The sequence below is a fragment of the Chiloscyllium punctatum genome, chromosome 42 (genome assembly GCF_047496795.1).
Source record: "Chiloscyllium punctatum isolate Juve2018m chromosome 42, sChiPun1.3, whole genome shotgun sequence".
Taxonomy (NCBI): domain Eukaryota; kingdom Metazoa; phylum Chordata; class Chondrichthyes; order Orectolobiformes; family Hemiscylliidae; genus Chiloscyllium; species Chiloscyllium punctatum.
Genome location: NC_092780.1, coordinates 15,665,878 through 15,683,809, shown reverse-complemented (window position 1 = coordinate 15,683,809; position 17,932 = coordinate 15,665,878). Strand labels below are relative to the sequence as shown.

Sequence of the window (17,932 nt, the reverse complement as noted above, 5' to 3'; positions counted from 1 at the left end):
GCTTAATACAGCTGCCAGTCACCACGGTGTTGCCATTCCATTTGCAGGCCTCACTTGGACCTTGCCCTCATCTTCCTACGTTTGCGCTTCAACCTACACAAGAATAGAGACTAATAAGCTTAAAGTGAGTATAAACTAAGCACTGCATAACTTAATACAGCTACAATAAGAAAAAAGATTAGCTAGACACTTAATATAACGGCACTGAAAAGATTGGAGCAATTACTTCCCTGCACCTCTCATGCATTACATTCTGCTATGAAAGTCAAGAGCAAAATATTGTGGATGCTGGAAATCTGAAATATAAACAAAGTGCTGGAGAAACTCAGGACCAATCTTTGGTCATCTGATATAATGTCCTCTTATGTGTCACTACTTGAGTTTTAAAAGCTTTTTGGAAGTTTCATTATATTATGCTATATAAACGTTTTGGGTCCAAATTCTCAGATTCTCACCAAATACAATGGAACATAGTTTGTTTTGGATAGTCTACAGTTCTTCCAAAAATATTAACTTTACTTGTATTTGCCATATCCATAAAGTCTGCAGGTGTAATTGTAATAGCTTTTGCCTTTGATGTTTTCCAGTCCTAAGTATGGGACTCTATGAAGCTTGGTTGATTCACACTTCCATACTTGATCATTGGACAGCACTGTGGAACAGATGCTAACCACATGAAAATTTAATGTGCCATTTGACTCACCAGGCTCAGTGGTTAGCATTGCTGCCTCACAGTGCCAGGGACCCGGGTTCAATTCCTGCCTCGGGTAACTGTCTGTGTGGAGTTTGCACATGTTCCTCCTGTTTGTGTGGGTTTCCTCCGGGTGCTCTGGTCTCCGGGTGCAGGTTAGGTGAATTGGCCATGCTAAGTTGCCCGTAGTGCTAGGTGCACTAATCAGGGGTAAATACAGGGTAGGGAAATGGGTGTGGGTGGGTTACTCTCAGAAGGTTGGTATGGACTTGTTGGGCCAAAGGCCAGTTTTCATACTGTAGGGAATCTAATCTAATCTAATCCTGTGAGAACAAAGTTTCTTAAAAGCAAAAGTCAGAATTCTCAAGTGCCTTTCCCCATAATTGTGTTTATATTCTACGTGCTGTTTTCTGAAAGTTACTGAATGAAGCAGCAGCATTTGGGAAACCAAACAGCAATAACAGGAATTTTGGTCCCACCACAACTCTATTCACCACAAATCTATCCCTCATCTTGGTAACTGTCCAAGGCAGGAACAGACCATTTGTAAACTGATCATATTGATCCTTAGATGACATCTGACCACGTTTCCTTATCATACTAACCATTGCCCATTTCCATATCCATAATACAACCCAATTTCTACCTTAAATTATCTGCTGCTGAAATCTTCACCAAAGCCTCTGTTAGCCTCATACGTAATTAGTGCAACATACTCCTAGCTGGTCTTTTACATTCCACTCACCGCAAGCTTAATCATTCAAAACTCTGCTGCCTGTGTCCCAATCTACACCTACATTCTGTCCAACACCACTATGCTTGCTGATCCACTGAAATGGAGTCATTGCTTAACTGGGAGTCAAATTTCTCATCTATGTTTTCAAAATCCCCCATTATCTCTGAAGGTTCTTGCCTTCAGTTGCGAAGGCATTATGATTCAGATTTTCTTCCCAAAAGCTGTTTTTTTTTAAAAGACATGGTTTTTTTTCCAGCATTTTTTCCCTCACAGCTAAGCTAGTATTTCTGCTCTCGCCAAATTTTGTTTGATAATGCTCCAGGAGAAAGAAACTTGAGACATTGTATTTATAAGCACCTTTAACATAAATTGGTGTTTTTATTCCAAGTTTGACTATTGTAGAATAATGCTAATAGTTAATATTCTACAGTGCAAAGAATAAATATTTGGATTGTTTGTCTTAACTATGTAGTGGCCATTTTATGTCACAATCTGAAAGTATAAAAGTAGCAAATATTTATATTCCAAGTCATACTCAAAATGCTCCAAAGTTTTGTTCAAACTGAGGAAAGAAACACCAATGTTTGAACAGTGTAATTTATTCACACATATGCATTGTAGGCAGTTATTAAAAATGAACACTGAGAAATGCAACAGTATAAAACAGCTGAACTGAAACTAAGGGCATGATTCTTTATTTTGATTTGAAGTTCAGGGGCAAATATGCTAAGTGGGAACTTTGGTGGTATCTTCATCTGCTACAAGCCTCAGAATTGATGACTTGGTGGCAAGTCAAGAGACCAAAACATGTACTTGTCATCAACACTCAAGACAGTAACTAGTCAGGAATGGGTTTGGGATTGAAACAAAGTAGGGTGCCAATCCACAATTTGCTAATTGAAATGTGATGTATTAATTTTAATAAACAGCTAGAAAATATAAAAAACTGTACACCAACCTGCGCATCCTTTTTTTCCTCCACTGGAAATTTTCAAAAAGAAAAATAGGTTAGAATATTTTTCTCCTTCTTTTCTAGAACATGCATTTGATCTTACATGTTTGATTTGTTTGCTAAAAACTCAAGTATACAAATTACTACAATTCAGTAACATTCATCAGTGATTCACAACCTTTTCAGCATAAAGGCACATTACAAATGAGAACACTTCCACAGCTGACCCAAATTTTAATATCTGAATAGATTGATAAGGAAGTCTATTTTCTTGCACTTACTATGGTTACAGCCTTATAGAGTCATAGAGATGTACAGCATGGAAACAGACTCTTCGGTCCAACTTGTCCATGCCGACCAGATATCCCAACCCAATCCAGTCCCACCTGCCAGCACCCATCCCATAACCCTCCGAAACCTTCCTATTCATATACCCATCCAGATGCCTTTAAAATGTTGCAATTGTACCAGCCTCCACCACATCCTCTGGCAGCTCATTCCATACACGCACCACCTTCTGAGTGAAAAAGTTGTCCCTTAGGTCTCTTATGTTTATGCCGTCTAGTTCTGGACTCCCCCACCCCAGGGAAGAGACGTTGTCTATTTATCCTATCCATGCCCCTCATAATTTTATAAACCTCTAAGGTCGCCCCTCAGCCTCCGACGCTCCAGGGAAAACAGCTCCAACCTGTTCAGCCTCTCCCTATAGCTCAAATCCTCCAACCTTGGCAACATCCTTGTAAATCTTTTCTGAACCCTTTCAAGTTTCACAACATCTTTCTGATAGGAAGGAGACCAGAATTGCAAGCAATATTCCAAGAGTGGCCTAATCAATGTCCTGAACAGCCACAACATGACCCCCCCAACACCTGTACTCAATACTTTGACCAATAAAGAAAAGCATACCAAATGCCTTCTTTACTTTCCTATCTAACTGCGACTCCACTTTCAAGGAGCTATGAACCTGCACTCCAAGGTCTCTTTGTTCGGCAACACTCCCAAGGACCTTACCATTAAGTGTATAAGACCTGCTAAAATTTCCTTTCCCAAATGCAGCACCTTGCAATTTTCAGAATTAAACTCCATCTGCCACTCCTCAGCCCATCTGATAAAGATCCCATTGTAGTCTGAGGTAACCCGCTTTGCTGTCCACCACACCTCCAATTTTCGTGTCATCTGCAAACTTACTGACTCTAACTTTTATGCTCACATCCAAATAATTTATGTAAATGACAAAAAGTAGTGGACCCAGCACCGATCCTTTGGCACTCTACTGGTCACAGGCCTCTAGTCTGAAAAACAACCCTCTACACCACCCTCTGTCTTCTACCTTTGAGGCAGTTCTGTATCCAAATGGTGGGTTCTCCCTGTATTCCATGAGATCTAACCTTGCTAACGAGTCTCCCACAGGGAACCTTGTCGAACACCTTACTGAAGTCCATAAAGATCACACCTACTGCTCTGCCATCATGAATCCTCTTTGTTACGTCTTCAAAAGATTTCAATCAAGTTTGTGAGACATGATTTCCCATGCACAAAGCCATGTTGACTATTCCTAATCAGTCCTTGCCTTTCCAAATACATGTACATCTTGTCCCTCAGGATTCCCTCCAACAATTAGCCCACCATCAATGTCAAGCTCACTGGACTATAGTTTCCTGGCTTGTCCTTACCACCTTTCTTAAACAGTGGCACCATGTTAGCTCACCTCCAATCTTCAGGCACCTCACCTGTGACTATCGATGATATAAATATCGCAGTAAGAGGCCCAGCAATTACTTCCCTAGCTTCCCACAGATTTCTAGGGTACACCTGATCAGGTCCTGGGGATTCATCCACGTTTATGCATTTCAAGATATCCAGCACTTCCTCCTCTGACATTCTCTCCTTCATGGAGAGTTTTGCATTATAGTATATATCGGCAAGCTTACAGGAGGATCGAAAGCACTATTATTTCAAATCCGCCAGCAAAAAAGTTTTGGTCTGTGCATACAGATGCATTTTGAAGATCTGCTCAATTCAACTATTTTTAACTATTCATGAACAATGCATTAGAACAAACTGCAAAATAGAGTAAACTGCATCCACAGGGGTGGGAAACTGAAGAGAGGGTCACCTGCAGACCTTGCTTCACTGACAAGAGCTCCACCCTAATGTTCATGTGACTAGTAGTATGCCGCTAGTAGTTAACCTCTCTTGCAGCACCTGAATACTGGCTGAGATATCTTCAATTCATTGTTTTAACTGTTATCAGAGAATGGAATTTTATTGTTTTTTTTGCACCATCAGCTCCTAACATCATACCTATGATTTGTTTTCACATGCAATCACAGTTATACTTTTGGCAATGTTACGGGTTTTACTTTTGCTAAAGGTTCAGCCATCAGGTACCTAGCTTCTTGAGCTTTATCCAAGACCTGCACACACTCCAAATGTTAGGTTGGTCTGCTTGGTGCTTTATTCTCTCACGTTTTTGAAGTATTGAATATGTTTGTTCACTAGAGTTGGGATGTTTTGTCTGTAAATGGCATCTTAACTTATTTAGTACCATCAGTGTTTTCCAAATTCCCTCTGCAGATGAGAAATTCAGCTAATGGGCAACTGACATTTCCTGTCCATGAAAATCCAAAGGCCAGAACTTGCCTTTGTTTCTTTAGGTTCAGATGGTTCATGACTGAATTATCAGAGAAACCACTTTTTTTTGGCAAGAAACATAGCTATTTCTTTTTACAATCTAAGACTCAGACCAGTGGCATAGCTTAAAAAAGAAATCCAAAAATATTCACTTGAAAATCTGTTCTAACAGAATCATACAGCACAGAAATAGATTTTTTGGTCCAACTTGTCCATACTGACCAAGTTTCCCAAACTAAACTAATCTCATTTGCTTGCATTTGGCCCATATCCCACCAAAATTTTCCTATTTATGTAACAAATGTCTTAAATATTGTAACTATAACTGCATCTACTTTTCTTCTGACAGTTCATCCCATATATGCACCACCCTGTGTGAAAACGTTGCCGCTCTAAATCTTTCTCCTCTCATTTTAAAAATTATACCCTCTAGTTTTGACCCACCCCTCAACCGGAGAAAAGACCTTTGCTTTCACCTTATTTATGCCCTTCAAGATTTTATAAACCTCTATAAGGTCACCCCTCAGCTTCCTACGCTCCACTGAAAGAAGTCCTAGCCTACCCTTATAACTCAAATCGTCCAGTTCCAGTAACATCCTAGTCAATCTTTTCTGAACCCTCTCCAACTTAATAATATCCTTCCTATAACCGGATGACTACAAATATGCATGTACTCTAAAACTGGCCTCACCAACATCCTGTACAACCACAATGTGGTGTTCTAACTCCTATCCTGAAAGGTTGAGTTATGAAGGCAAGCATGCCAAACACCTTTTTTTAACCACTCTGTCTACCTATGATGCAACTTTCAATGAACTATGACCTGATCCCCTATGTCTCTCTGATCTACGATACTCTGCAGGGCACATAAGTCTATGGACAAGCAGCACAGTTGATAGGGATGCCAAGTGTCGACAGAGATTGCTTTAAGCAACAGATTTTGAGGTTCCAGAGGAGATCAGAAACATAGGTGTATTCCTGATGCTTACCTAAAGCAGCATAGCTTTCAAAATAATTCATGGTACACTAGTCACCTGTCATAGCACACCAGTTGAAAACCTTCATTTAAACATTACTCTCAATAAAATTCAAGCTAATTTAATTTGCAATCACATCTTCCTTATATTAAGTTAAAAAATGACAACACCAGATTACAGTCCAACAGCTTTATTTGGAAGCACTAGCTTTCGGAACCACCTGATGAAGGAGCAGAGCTCCGAAAGCTACTGCGTCCAAACAAACTTGTTGGACTATAACCTGGTGTTGTGTGATTTTTAACATTTTACATCCCAGTCCAACATCGGCACCTCCAAATCCTTATATTAACAACTTGCTTTGGCTATCCTTTACACAATCAGTGGTGTGAAACCTTCTTGCTCCTCTCCCATCTCTCCTCCTTCATCATTCACCTAATTCCAAATTTTAGCATGTTCTCTCCTTTAATTTTCTGTCTCAGTATTGTGACAAAAGAATAGCTCTTGCTCTCTATTCTAAATCTTTTGCATTTAAGTTGATATCTCAATCTCAAATCCTTTATAATCAGAAAGCATTTCTATTAGCCCTAAGCTTAAACATACGGAATCGCATCATTAAACCCCTTCATTAGTTAAAAAAAAACCTCACACCATAAGTAACATTCTATATACTGATTTTCTTTTAAGGCTCAGATTTAGTGCATTTGTGTTGATCAGGATGGGGAACCAAGCAATAAAAAAATCCGTTAAACCACCACAAGCATTATCCACCTGTGAACACAAAGGGGTAAAAGGAGAATGACTACCCACACACATTTGTTAAACCTTACTGAAGCACAGGGAGAAGCTAAGGTCTGCAGATGCTGGAGATGAGAGTCGACAGTGCATTACTGGAAAAGCACAGCAAGTCAGGCAGCATCTGAGGAGCAAGAGAATTGACATTTCAGGCCGGAGCCCTTCATCAGGAATGAGGCTGGGAGCCTCGGGAGTGGAGAGATTAATGGAAGGGGGGTGGGGCTGGGGAGAAGGTAGTTAAGAGTGCAATATGTGGATGGATGTGGGGGTAAAGGTGATAGGACAGAGAGGAGGGTGGAACGGATAGGTGGGAGGGAAGATTGACAGGTGGGTCAGGTCATGAGGAAGGTGTTGAGCTGGAAGGTTGGAACTGGGGTAAGGGTAAATAAGGAAACTGGTGAAGTCCACATTGATGCCCTGGGGTTGAAGGTTCCCAAGGCAGAAGGTAAGGCGTTCTTCCTCCAGGCAGTGGGTGGTGGGGGAGTGATGATGGAGGCAGCCCAGGACCATCCCCCCCCCCCCAAAACACCCCGGTCCTCATCCCACTGATTTCCACATAAATCGCATCAACTGTCGTCTTTCTGCCACCCACAAGTGGACCCCACCACCACGGATATATTTCCCTCCCCACTCCTATCCATAAAGACCGTTCCCTCTGCAACTACCTGGTCAGGTCCACATCCCCTAGAAAGCCATCCTCCCCTCCTGGCACCTTCCCTTACCACCTCCCCCCTCACCTCCATCCAAGGCCCCAGACGAGCCTTCCACATCCATCAAACTTTCAGTTGCACTTCCACACGCCATTTATTGTATCCGTTGCTCCCGACGCAGTCTCCTCTACATTGGGGAGACTGAACGCCTTCTCGCGAAGTGCTTTAAGAGAACATTTCCAGGACACCTGCACCAATCAACCCCACCACCCCATAGCCGAACATGTCAACTCCCCCTCCCACTCTGCCAAGGACATGCAGGTGCTAGGCCTCCTCCATCACCACTACCTCACCATCCAATGCCTGGAGGAAGAACACCTCATCTTCTGCCTCGGAACACTTCAACCCCAGGGCATCAATGTGGACTTCACTAATTTCCTTATTTGCCCTTAACCCAATTCTAACCTTCTAGCTCAGCACTACCCTCATGACCTGTCCCACCTGTCAATCTTCCATCCCACTTATCCACTCCACCCACCTCTCCGACCTATCACCTTTATCCCCACCTCCATCCACCTATTGCACTCTTAGTACCGTCTCTCCATCCCCACCCCTCCTATTTATCTCTCCACTCGAGGCTCCCAGCCTCATTCCTGAAGGACTCCAGCCTGAAACGTCAGTCTTACTGACGCTCAGACATGGTAGTTATGGAATGTTTGTTTCACCTTGTGTGAAAATCTGGGGCCATAATCATGTACTGTAATGTCAGAGTCAGGCAGAGATTGATTGGATTTCTTTCTTTCAAAGGACAGCGAATCGGTAGAATTCTTTACCACAGATGGTCATTACAGATATTCAAGGCTGAGACAGATTTCTAATCTGTTAGGATTAGATTAGATTCCCTACAGTGTGGAAACAGGCTCTTCGGCCCACACTGATCCTCCGAAGAGAAACCCACCCAGAGCCATTTCCCTTTGACTAATGCACCTAACACTATGGGCAACTTAGAATGGCCAATTCACCTGACCTGCACATCTCAGGGAATCATGGAGAAAAGGCAGTTGATTATTATGATGATCATCATGTTAACAATGATCTCTCAGAAGACTCAATGAGGAAAATGTTTGGAGAAATCCTTTAAATTCACGAGGTATGAGGAAGGGATCTCTGTCCTGTTTGGTGGCATTAATCCTTTAAATATCGCTCCTTCGTCCCACCCATGATATACAATGATTTAGTTACATTCTCAGATCGCTCCCCCCATAATATAATGATTTAGTTACATCTTCCGTTACAGAGTATAAAAGTGAGGGCAGAGGCGCCTATTGCCTACCCGTCTCCATAACAACATGGCCGCGGTCTCCAACACAAACACCATGAGGGAAGAAGGGGAACCAACACCTTCCACACTAAACACTTAATCTCACTTTTATTTGCTTGCGAAGTATGATTTTTGATTGATTGTGACTGATCAACTCTCACCCACCTACCTTCGCCCTCATCATGCACAACCTCCCACTCTCGTTCAGGCTTCAAAAGCCTCTGCTCCAAATGATAGCGCGCATGCGCTTCAATGCCGACGCCGCTCCAGAAACTACAACTCCCATGATGCCTCGCCTGGGTTTAAATGAAAACGTCATTACCTTTAATACAGATTACCTCCGAAGAGTTTTACACTGTACTTGCGTGTGAGATGTGTTTGATAAATTTTATTCGTTACGGTAATATTTTTGTTTTGTGAGGGCGTGGACTACAGTTCCCAGGTTGCATCCCGTGTCGCGTCTGCGCGCTGCCGGCTCCGGCTGGTTGCCATGGCAGCGGGTGAGGAGAAGGCGGGGGTAAGGGTGAAGAGGGGGGTATCCTCGCGGCTGATGGCGGAGGCAGCCCAAGCGTCGCAGGCCCGGGCTCAGGCGCCTTATCCGTCCCCATGCCAGGCCCAACTCCAGGCCGCGGCTTCACCTTCCCCCGCCGCCCCGAGCCCGGCCGATCCGGCCCGTCCGGGTGCCAGCAGCAGCCAGCAGCGCTCGGTGCAGCGGAAGGCCCAGGTCCGCGCTTTCCCCCGGGCCAAGAAGCTGGAGAAACTCGGCGTCTTCTCAGCCTGTAAGGTAAGTTACAGGCAGAGCGACTGGGGTCTGCCCGAGCAGGGCCACAATCCCCACCTGGGTCCATCAGGCTGAGACTTGGTCACTTTTTTGTTTTCTCACCGTCAAACTGGGCAACACTCTATCTGTTTTGGAATTGAAATCTGCAGAATGAAAAGCTCCAAATTTTTCCTTCATTACCCTTCTACCTCGCCATCAGTTACTCTGCACACACATTGTTTTAGGACTGTACAAACTGGGAGTCGTGGACAACCTGTGGAGCTGCAGTCAGAAAATTGATAGGCAAATTGATGCTAAAGTAACGATGTTCCCGAGTCTTTCAGTGACTGCAACGCCCCTTGAATAGACAAAGCACCTAGAAAATACCGTGCGTTTCAATTTGTAACTTTAGCAAATAATAATTATATAAGCGGTCAAATCACACTTTTTTAAACACACAAATCGTATTTTTTAGTTGAATGCTTCAAGCCACCCCTTTCAGAGATCAATATGAGTTCTACTAACCTGAAGTTTGGATGGTGACCAAAGCAATTGGAGGAAGAATTTGCCTATCTCTATTGAGGTAGAGATATAAAGGGCAATTGAAAATTTGGGACTATGCAGGAAGAAGAGTATCGTAACAGAGTTCCTTAAATTGTTTGGAACAAGAATACAATTAGAGTTGGAAGAGCAGAGGATGTCTAATGGCATAGTCTTAGATAAAACTGAGGAGCTTGGTGATAATGGATCAGATGTAAGTTTGAAACATGACTGAGGGTCAAGGACTGTCAAATTTGGCCTGCATGACAGGAGTTTAAAAACAGAAAATGCTGCAAATCACAGCAGGTCAGCTAGCATTTGTGGAGGGACCAAAGGGAACCACTTCACATTTATGACCTTAGGAGCTGGGAAGTCATGTTGAGGACGTTGGTGAGGTCTCTTCTGGAATACTGTGTCCAGTTCTGATCACTCAGTTATAGGAAGGATATCATCAAGCTGGAGAGGGTTTGAAAGAGAATTACCAGGATGATGCCGGGTGGGGAAAGCCTTGATAAGCTGCACCTTTTCTCACTGGAGCATAGGAGGTTGAGAGGTGATCTGATAGATGCTAATAAAATACAGAGGAACATTGATTACTGAAGGAAATGGGCGGACAGTATTTTGGTTGGATAATCGAATGCCACATAACATAGTTTAAGTGAAAGTGAGGACTGCAAATGCTGGAGATCAGAGTCAAGATTAGAGTGGTGCTGGAAAAGCACAGCAAGTCAGGCAGCATCCGAGGAGCAGGAAAATTGAAGTTTCGGGCAAAAAGCCCTTCATCAGGCTTTTAGAGGTTGGTTTGGGTGTGGAATGAACTTCTGAGAAAGTGATGGAAGCGGGTACAATTGCAACAATTAAAAGACATTTGGATAGATACTTTAAATGGGAAAGGTTTCGAGGGATATGGGCCAGAAGCAAACAGGTGGGACTAGTTTAATTTGGGATTATGTTTGGCATGGACTGGTCGGACCGACTGGTCTGTTCCATAATTATTGACTCTACGATGGATATGGAGTTAAATGTGAACAGAATTGGAAAGAAAGGCCCAGAGTGAGCTGGACAGAAGCTTCATAAGTCTTAATAATGAGATATTAAATTCCCCCAGTTGCAATGATGGGATTTGTATCTCCAGGGCATTAGTCCAAGTTTCTGAATCCCTAGTAGAACATTGAACATTACAGTTGGTCCGCAATATTGTGCCAACCCGCTTGAGTAGCATTGCCATTATGTTACTGTTCTCATGAGTGAAGCAGGATCACTGGAAAAACTCTGTGGAAGAAGAATGAAAGTGGGAGTGTCTAGCAGAATTCTGTCAGAGCAGCCTGAGAATATCCTCAAAGTGAGCCAGAATGTGAGCAACCACAACTGCCTTGAGAAAGAAGTGGAGCTGACAGTTGAGAGGACAAGTCATAGAGTCATAAGGTCATAGAGATGTACAGCACGTGTACAGACCCTTTGGTCCAACCCATCTATGCCAACCAGATATCCCAACACAATCTAGTTCGACCTGCCAGCACCCAACCCATATCCCTCCAAACCTTTCCTATTCATATACCCATCCAAATACCTTTTAAATGTTGCAGTTGTACCAGCCTCCACTACTTCCTCTGGCAGTTCATTCCATACACGTACCACCCTCTGCATAATAAAGTTGCCCCTGAGGTCAAGATTAGAGTGGTGCTGGAAAAGCACAGCAGGTCAGGCAGCATCCAAGAAGCAGGAAAATCGATGTTTCGGCCAAAAGCCCTTCATCAGGAAGGGCTTATCCTGCTCCTCGGATGCTGTCTCACCTGCTGTGCTTTTCCAGCACCACTCTAATCTTGACTGTAATCTTCAACATCTGCAGTACCCACTTCTGCCTAGAGACTCGACATGGTATATGATGAGAGGAAGCATCTTCTCACGCAAGTGACTGGAACTAGGGGGAGCAGGTTAAAAATATCAGGTCTGCTATTTAAGACTGAGAGGAGAAGTTGTTTCCAAGAGTTGTTGTGGAATTTTCTTTCCAAACAAGCAGCTGAGGCAAGTCCTTAATGTTTTTCAGGCAGTTAGACAGATGTTTGATTGACATCTGAGTTAAAGTATATCAGAGTGTAAACAGGAAAGTAAAATTGCAGCCATAATTGGATCAGCATGAACTCGTGAAATGGCAAAGTGGAGTGGAGGGATTGAATGGTTTACTCCAGCTCCTAATTTGTATGTTTCTATGGATAATGTAGAAAATAGATACATTTTGGATTATATGATTCGAGGTGAATTTAAAGAGAAGTTTCTGAATTCAAAACTGCGAGAAAACCCCTTCATTATGGACAGAAATTGCTGGAAAATTCAGATTTGGCAGCATCAGTGAAGAGAAAGCAGAGTTTGTGTTTTCGGTCCAGTGACCCTTCTTCAGAACAGGACCTGAATTGTTAATTCTCTTCACAGATGCTGCAAGACCTCCTGAATTTATGGAGCAATTTCTGTTTTTGTTTCTGATTTTCAGCATCTGCCAGTCTCTTTTTTTTTCTGGAAATAGTTGTACCCTAAAGCCCTGAACTGCTCCACATTTGTTTCAACTACATTTCCATTAAAAAAAAATCACTGCCCTTTGCTTGCTTTACAAAAGTACTACGTGTGCAGAATGGATTTGCCCTGGTCAGCAGTGGTGTGATAAATATGTCTGCTGGACTACTTAATTGTGAGCTATTCAGTCATGATGCATCCAAGATATTTATCATGCTATATACAGTTGGCCACAACACAATTATTTAACCGCTACTGCTAAAATCCATCTGTCAAATAAACCTACATAAAAGTAGTGCTTTCATTTGAATTATTACTTTAAGTTCTCTACGAGACATTTATTGTGCAGTATATATGGTTTGATCAAGTAGTTCCAAGTGCAAAGGTGATATTCTTCCCATCTGTGCTTAAATAGTTAGTCGTGTGTTTTTATCACATCACATCTGAACCCAAAACTAGAATAAATAGCTATGTATATACATGAAAGCAGAGAAAAATTCAGCTCTGTGAATGTTAGACATTGCAAGAGCTTTACGCTCAGAATAAGAAGTCCTGAGAAGTCTGTACTAGTTACTATTCATGTATGAATAATATTAAGAAACCATTTTTAATATTGAGATGTTCAACAGTTGAAATCAAGGAGAAGCTCCTCTAAATGAATTCCCTGATTGAAATTAAAGATAATGGTGTTGATTTGAACTGCAGCTTCACAGTTTGTCAGCTACTGAGAAACATTTGGTTAGCTTATTTACTTTTTGTAACAATTCCTGTCAGATCCAGCACAGGTTCTGGTTTTATATAATTATATAGAGGCATAATCATTTGGCTGTGGTCATCATTTGTTATGGGTGCAGTTTCTGGGAAACAGTGACTTCAGTATTTTATTCATAAATTTCCTCTCTCACAATGAATTATAGAATTGTTACAGCACAGAAAGAGGCCATTTAGTCTGTCATGTCCCCTCTTCATAACTCACTTTTGTGTTTCTTTTCAGGTGTATCTCCCATCCTCTTTTGAAATCTGCAGTTGAACTTCCCTCCACTGCAAACTCAGTCACTATATTTCAGTTCCTAAAATACTAACACAAAAGCTTTCCTCAGCTCTAGCCTGTGTATAAATGGGATGCCCAGAATTTGATGCAATACTCTAGTTGAGGATAAGCCAGTGTTTTAATCAGGCTCATTATAAGTTCTTTGTTTTTCTATTCTATACCTCTATTTAAGTTGCTCTATTTAAGCCTTTTTAAATACTTTCAGCATGATGTGCCATTTTTACTAATTTGGGCACTCACACCCCCAATGTCTCTGTTTGTACACCTAATTTAGAATTGTGCACATTATTTGGCCTTTCCTCCATTCTTTATTCCAAAATGCATCATATTGCACTTTATTATTTAATTGTTCAAAGCCATGGCCAGTCTTTCCAATGGAATTATAGGGTTACCAAGAAACAAATGAGTGATATATTTATAAATTAAATAAAATTGCTTCATCTCAATCCCTGGCACTGCCCAGATACCTTCATGTCAAAACCTATGGAAGTTTGAGAGAGCCTGTGCTGAGTTGATCATCTTGATTAATGCAGCTATTGTTTACATATTCATTTTTAAAATTTTTTCCTAGGCGAATGATACCTGCAAATGTAATGGCTGGAAAAATCCAAATCCTCCTACAGCTCCAAGAATGGATATTCAGCAACCAGCTGCCAGTCTGTGTGAACCTTGTCGTAGTTGTGGGCACACATTGGGTAAGTGTTTTTGTGGACTAAAGTTTTAATGTGATGTAAGATTTGTGATAACTGGGTGCTGCAGCAACACCCCACTTACGGCTGGTACACTGTTTTGACCCCAGCCCAATAGGATGGAATGAAAGCCTTCTGTCTTTCAGATGTAAATACAGTGAATTTTTGTCAGCTGACTCTAGATTGCAGCATATCAGATTCCACAGTGTGTAACAACTCAATATTCAGCGTGCACAGCCTGGGATGTTTGGCCTCACTCAATGGCACAAAAGTGACTGGTATGAAAAGTAGAAATGGGTGAAGACTGACCTTTGCTTTGGATTGAGGTCCATGTGATGATTTTCCCAATATGATTTACCTGCCTTGCTTGAGCAAAAATAAAATACATGCAGTCTGGATACCAGTGACTTTCCCACAAAGATGGTGTGGGTGTGGTAGGACTTGTAATTATTGGCTTGCCACTTATAGATTAACATGGTAAAAAAAGTCATCTGTGTTGCTCAGCCAAATTGGAGGGCTATTGAATGTAGTTTTACTTCATGTAAAGAAGTGATGTAAAAAAAGTGACATTTCAATTTTAGAATTCTCACCCTTGTTTTCAGATTTTCCATGGTTTTGCCTCTCCCTGTTTCTATAAACTTGTTAATCTTAATAAACTCCTGTGGTGTTGCACCTCCAATTCTGATCTCATGTAGTTCCATGATTTTAATCCTTAGTACTTTTAGCTGTCAAGAATCTAGCAGTTCCCTCCCTAAAATTCTTGGCGCCTCAAACTCTCACATTTCTCCTTAAAAATCACCCTAAACCTATGTCCTCTAGTTCTGGACTCCCACCCCAGGGAAAATACATTGTCTATTTATCTTACACATGCTCCTCTTGATTTTATAAACCTTTATAAGGTTGTCCCTCAGCCCCCGATGCTCCGAGGAAAACGGCCCTGGCCTAATCAGCCTCCCCTTATGTTTAAAAGGGGCAACCTTTTCACTCAGAGAATGGTGCATGTATGGAACGGGTTGCCAAAGTAAATGGTAGATACTAGTACAATTACACATTTAAAAGGCAGCTGGATAGGTATACAAGGACATGGGCCATAAGCTGGTAAATGGGACTAGACTAGGTTATGATATCTGTTCGGCATGAACGAGTTGGGCTGAAGGGTCTGTTTCCATGCTGTATGTCTTTGACTCTAAGATGCTTTAAAGAACATGTCTCTGACTAAGAGGATCATCCTTTATGACTCTTTTTTTTTTAATGCTTGTGTGCTTTTTATTTCATTAAAGATATGAAATGCACTGTCGCTGTAGAAATTACATCATATCTGAAAACGTGTAGCAAACTAGTCAGATGACATTCTTATGCTCAGACTGTAATAGTTTGCATGTTTGGCCATTAGCGGACCATGTTTCTCACTTGGATAATGTCTCAGAAGATGAGATTAACAGGCTTCTTGGGATGGTGGTGGATGTGGAGAATCTCTTCATGTCAGTTCACAAAGAGGAGGACACGGATACAAAACAAGTCTATTTCTATCTTTTCAAGGTAAATCTGTGCGGCTGGTGCTCTCTGGACGATCTAAATTGTGTTATTTCTGAAATTAGTGCAACAGTTTTTTGTTTCCTTTTTGTATTTTAAGGAATATTTGCTGAGCTCTCATTAAATCCTAAGAAACTTAATTTTGACTTCAAGTACAAGCTAAATGTATGTTGCACATTGCAATGAGGTATTGTGAGGCTCACTACGAATATAAGCAACTCATTATTAGTGAATGCTAATGTTATAAATTTTAAGATCTTGTGAGCAAAGTAAGTCTTTTGAGCAAAAAACATAAATACGCAGTACTGTTACTGCATATCCTTTTGTTGCATAAATGTTTCTGCATAGTTTTGAAACATCGTAATTGTAAAACATGCACATGTTATTGCTATTTGTAAATATTTTATTTGAAGTTTTCAAAAAAACAGGAAAAGAAGAGTCAGCATTTACTTGTATGCCTTATAACACCTCAGGTTGTCTGAAATTGCTTAAGTTACTTCTTAAAGAGTAATCATTAGTATAATGTAGAGAAAATAATATGGCCTGTGAACTCAGGGTGCCACAGAGGTATAAGATGGATGCCCAGATAAATGATGCCAGTTCTGAAATAAATGGTGGGCAGGGCAAGAGGTGAATTACGATGCGATTCTTTAAATAGTGATGTAGGCTGTTTTTACACATTTGAGAGGACAGAGATTGATAGATACCAAAGACATCGAGGGCAAGAGGATAATGTAGGAAAATGATTATATTCAGCTGGAAAATCAGTCATGATCTAGTTGAATGGCGAAACAGGCTTGCGGTGCCAACTGACTGACTCCTCCTATTTCCTGAGTTCCTTTACCAGAATCACAGAAAGGATCCATGAGGAAAGGATTAAAAGGATAGGTTAGAAGTTCAATGATCAATTCACAACATTTCTAGAATTTTCTATTTTTAGTAATACTTAGCATGTCAGGCAGCATCTGTAAAGTAATAATGTAGGTGGATGTCCTTTGCTTGGTTAGAATTTATATTTTGGGTTGCTGTATTTTGAGAAGAGTACAATATATGTATTGACTTTTTAGAAATCCAGTGAAACAGACATGTACGCAATTTGCCTGTAATATTAAAGCTCTCCAGGTAAGTTTGATTAACTGAAGAGGATAAGCATTATTTTTATGTTGTGTAGAGTTTACCAAGCAATGTACAAGTTGAAACTGCTGTACTTTAATTGCACTCAATCTGTACTGTATTTCACACATGGTAATAAAGCAAGTAACTTTGATTTCCTTTCTGTTAGCTTTTACGGAAATGTATTTTGCAAATGGCCCGTCCTGTAGTGGAAGGAAAATTGGGAAGCCCTCCATTTGAAAAACCGAGCATTGAACAGGTGAAATTTTATCCTAAAATTTGTGGTTGTTATTTTGACTGGAATATAAGTGACAGAATATTCTGCTCATAATCCAAACCAACTGACTAAACATGTGAATGCAGCGGGAATGCAAATAGTCCTTTATCAAAACTTGCATCACAACAAATACTTGACTAAAGTTGAGTGGTTATGAGATAGTAAAAAACCAACGGTGGTCAATTTCAAATATTGTAGATTAGAATATCAATGAGGATAAAGGCCCAGTTTTTGATTTTTGTGTACTTTAGACTGGGCGAGAAAAGCATTTCTAATTTGATGTCTTGTTCCATAACTAAATATATTGACATAATGCATTTTAAATAAGCCAAGATTGTCTATTATACAGAAATTACTCCATTTTATAGAAGAATTTTTTATGAATGTTCTTGCTTTTTGGAGTTGAAATGAATAGTAAGCATTGACTTTACCTGAACAGCATGGCTCCCAAATGGGGGAATGTAAACCTCCATCTCACTCTGACATGTTATTGACACCTGGACACTGTCACTTAGTACATTTGACCCTCTTGGTAAGTCATTTTTCAAAACTGAGAAACATAATGATGCCTAGATAAGACACCATCATGAGTCCTTAGCATTAAAGAGAAGTAGAGGCAAAAGGTAGCCGGTCAAGCTTAGATTGGGGGTTGGTTAGCTCAGTTGGTTAGACGTCTGGTTTGCAATACAAAGTGATGCCAGGGGCATG

The 17,932-nt window shown here is 41.1% G+C and overlaps 1 protein-coding gene across 1 annotated transcript in view; it reads left to right on the top strand.

Annotated features, from left to right (window-relative positions):
* Positions 1-9,261: 9,261 nt before the first annotated feature.
* kat2a (K(lysine) acetyltransferase 2A) overlaps positions 9,262-17,932 on the top strand; it is a 42,212-nt gene continuing 33,541 nt past the window's right edge. The window contains exons 1-4 of the mRNA XM_072561485.1: positions 9,262-9,537; positions 14,184-14,307; positions 15,695-15,840; positions 17,117-17,206. Coding sequence (XP_072417586.1) covers positions 9,304-9,537; positions 14,184-14,307; positions 15,695-15,840; positions 17,117-17,206 — 594 coding nt within the window. The 5' untranslated portion in view covers positions 9,262-9,303. The remainder of the gene's footprint in view (positions 9,538-14,183; positions 14,308-15,694; positions 15,841-17,116; positions 17,207-17,932) is intronic.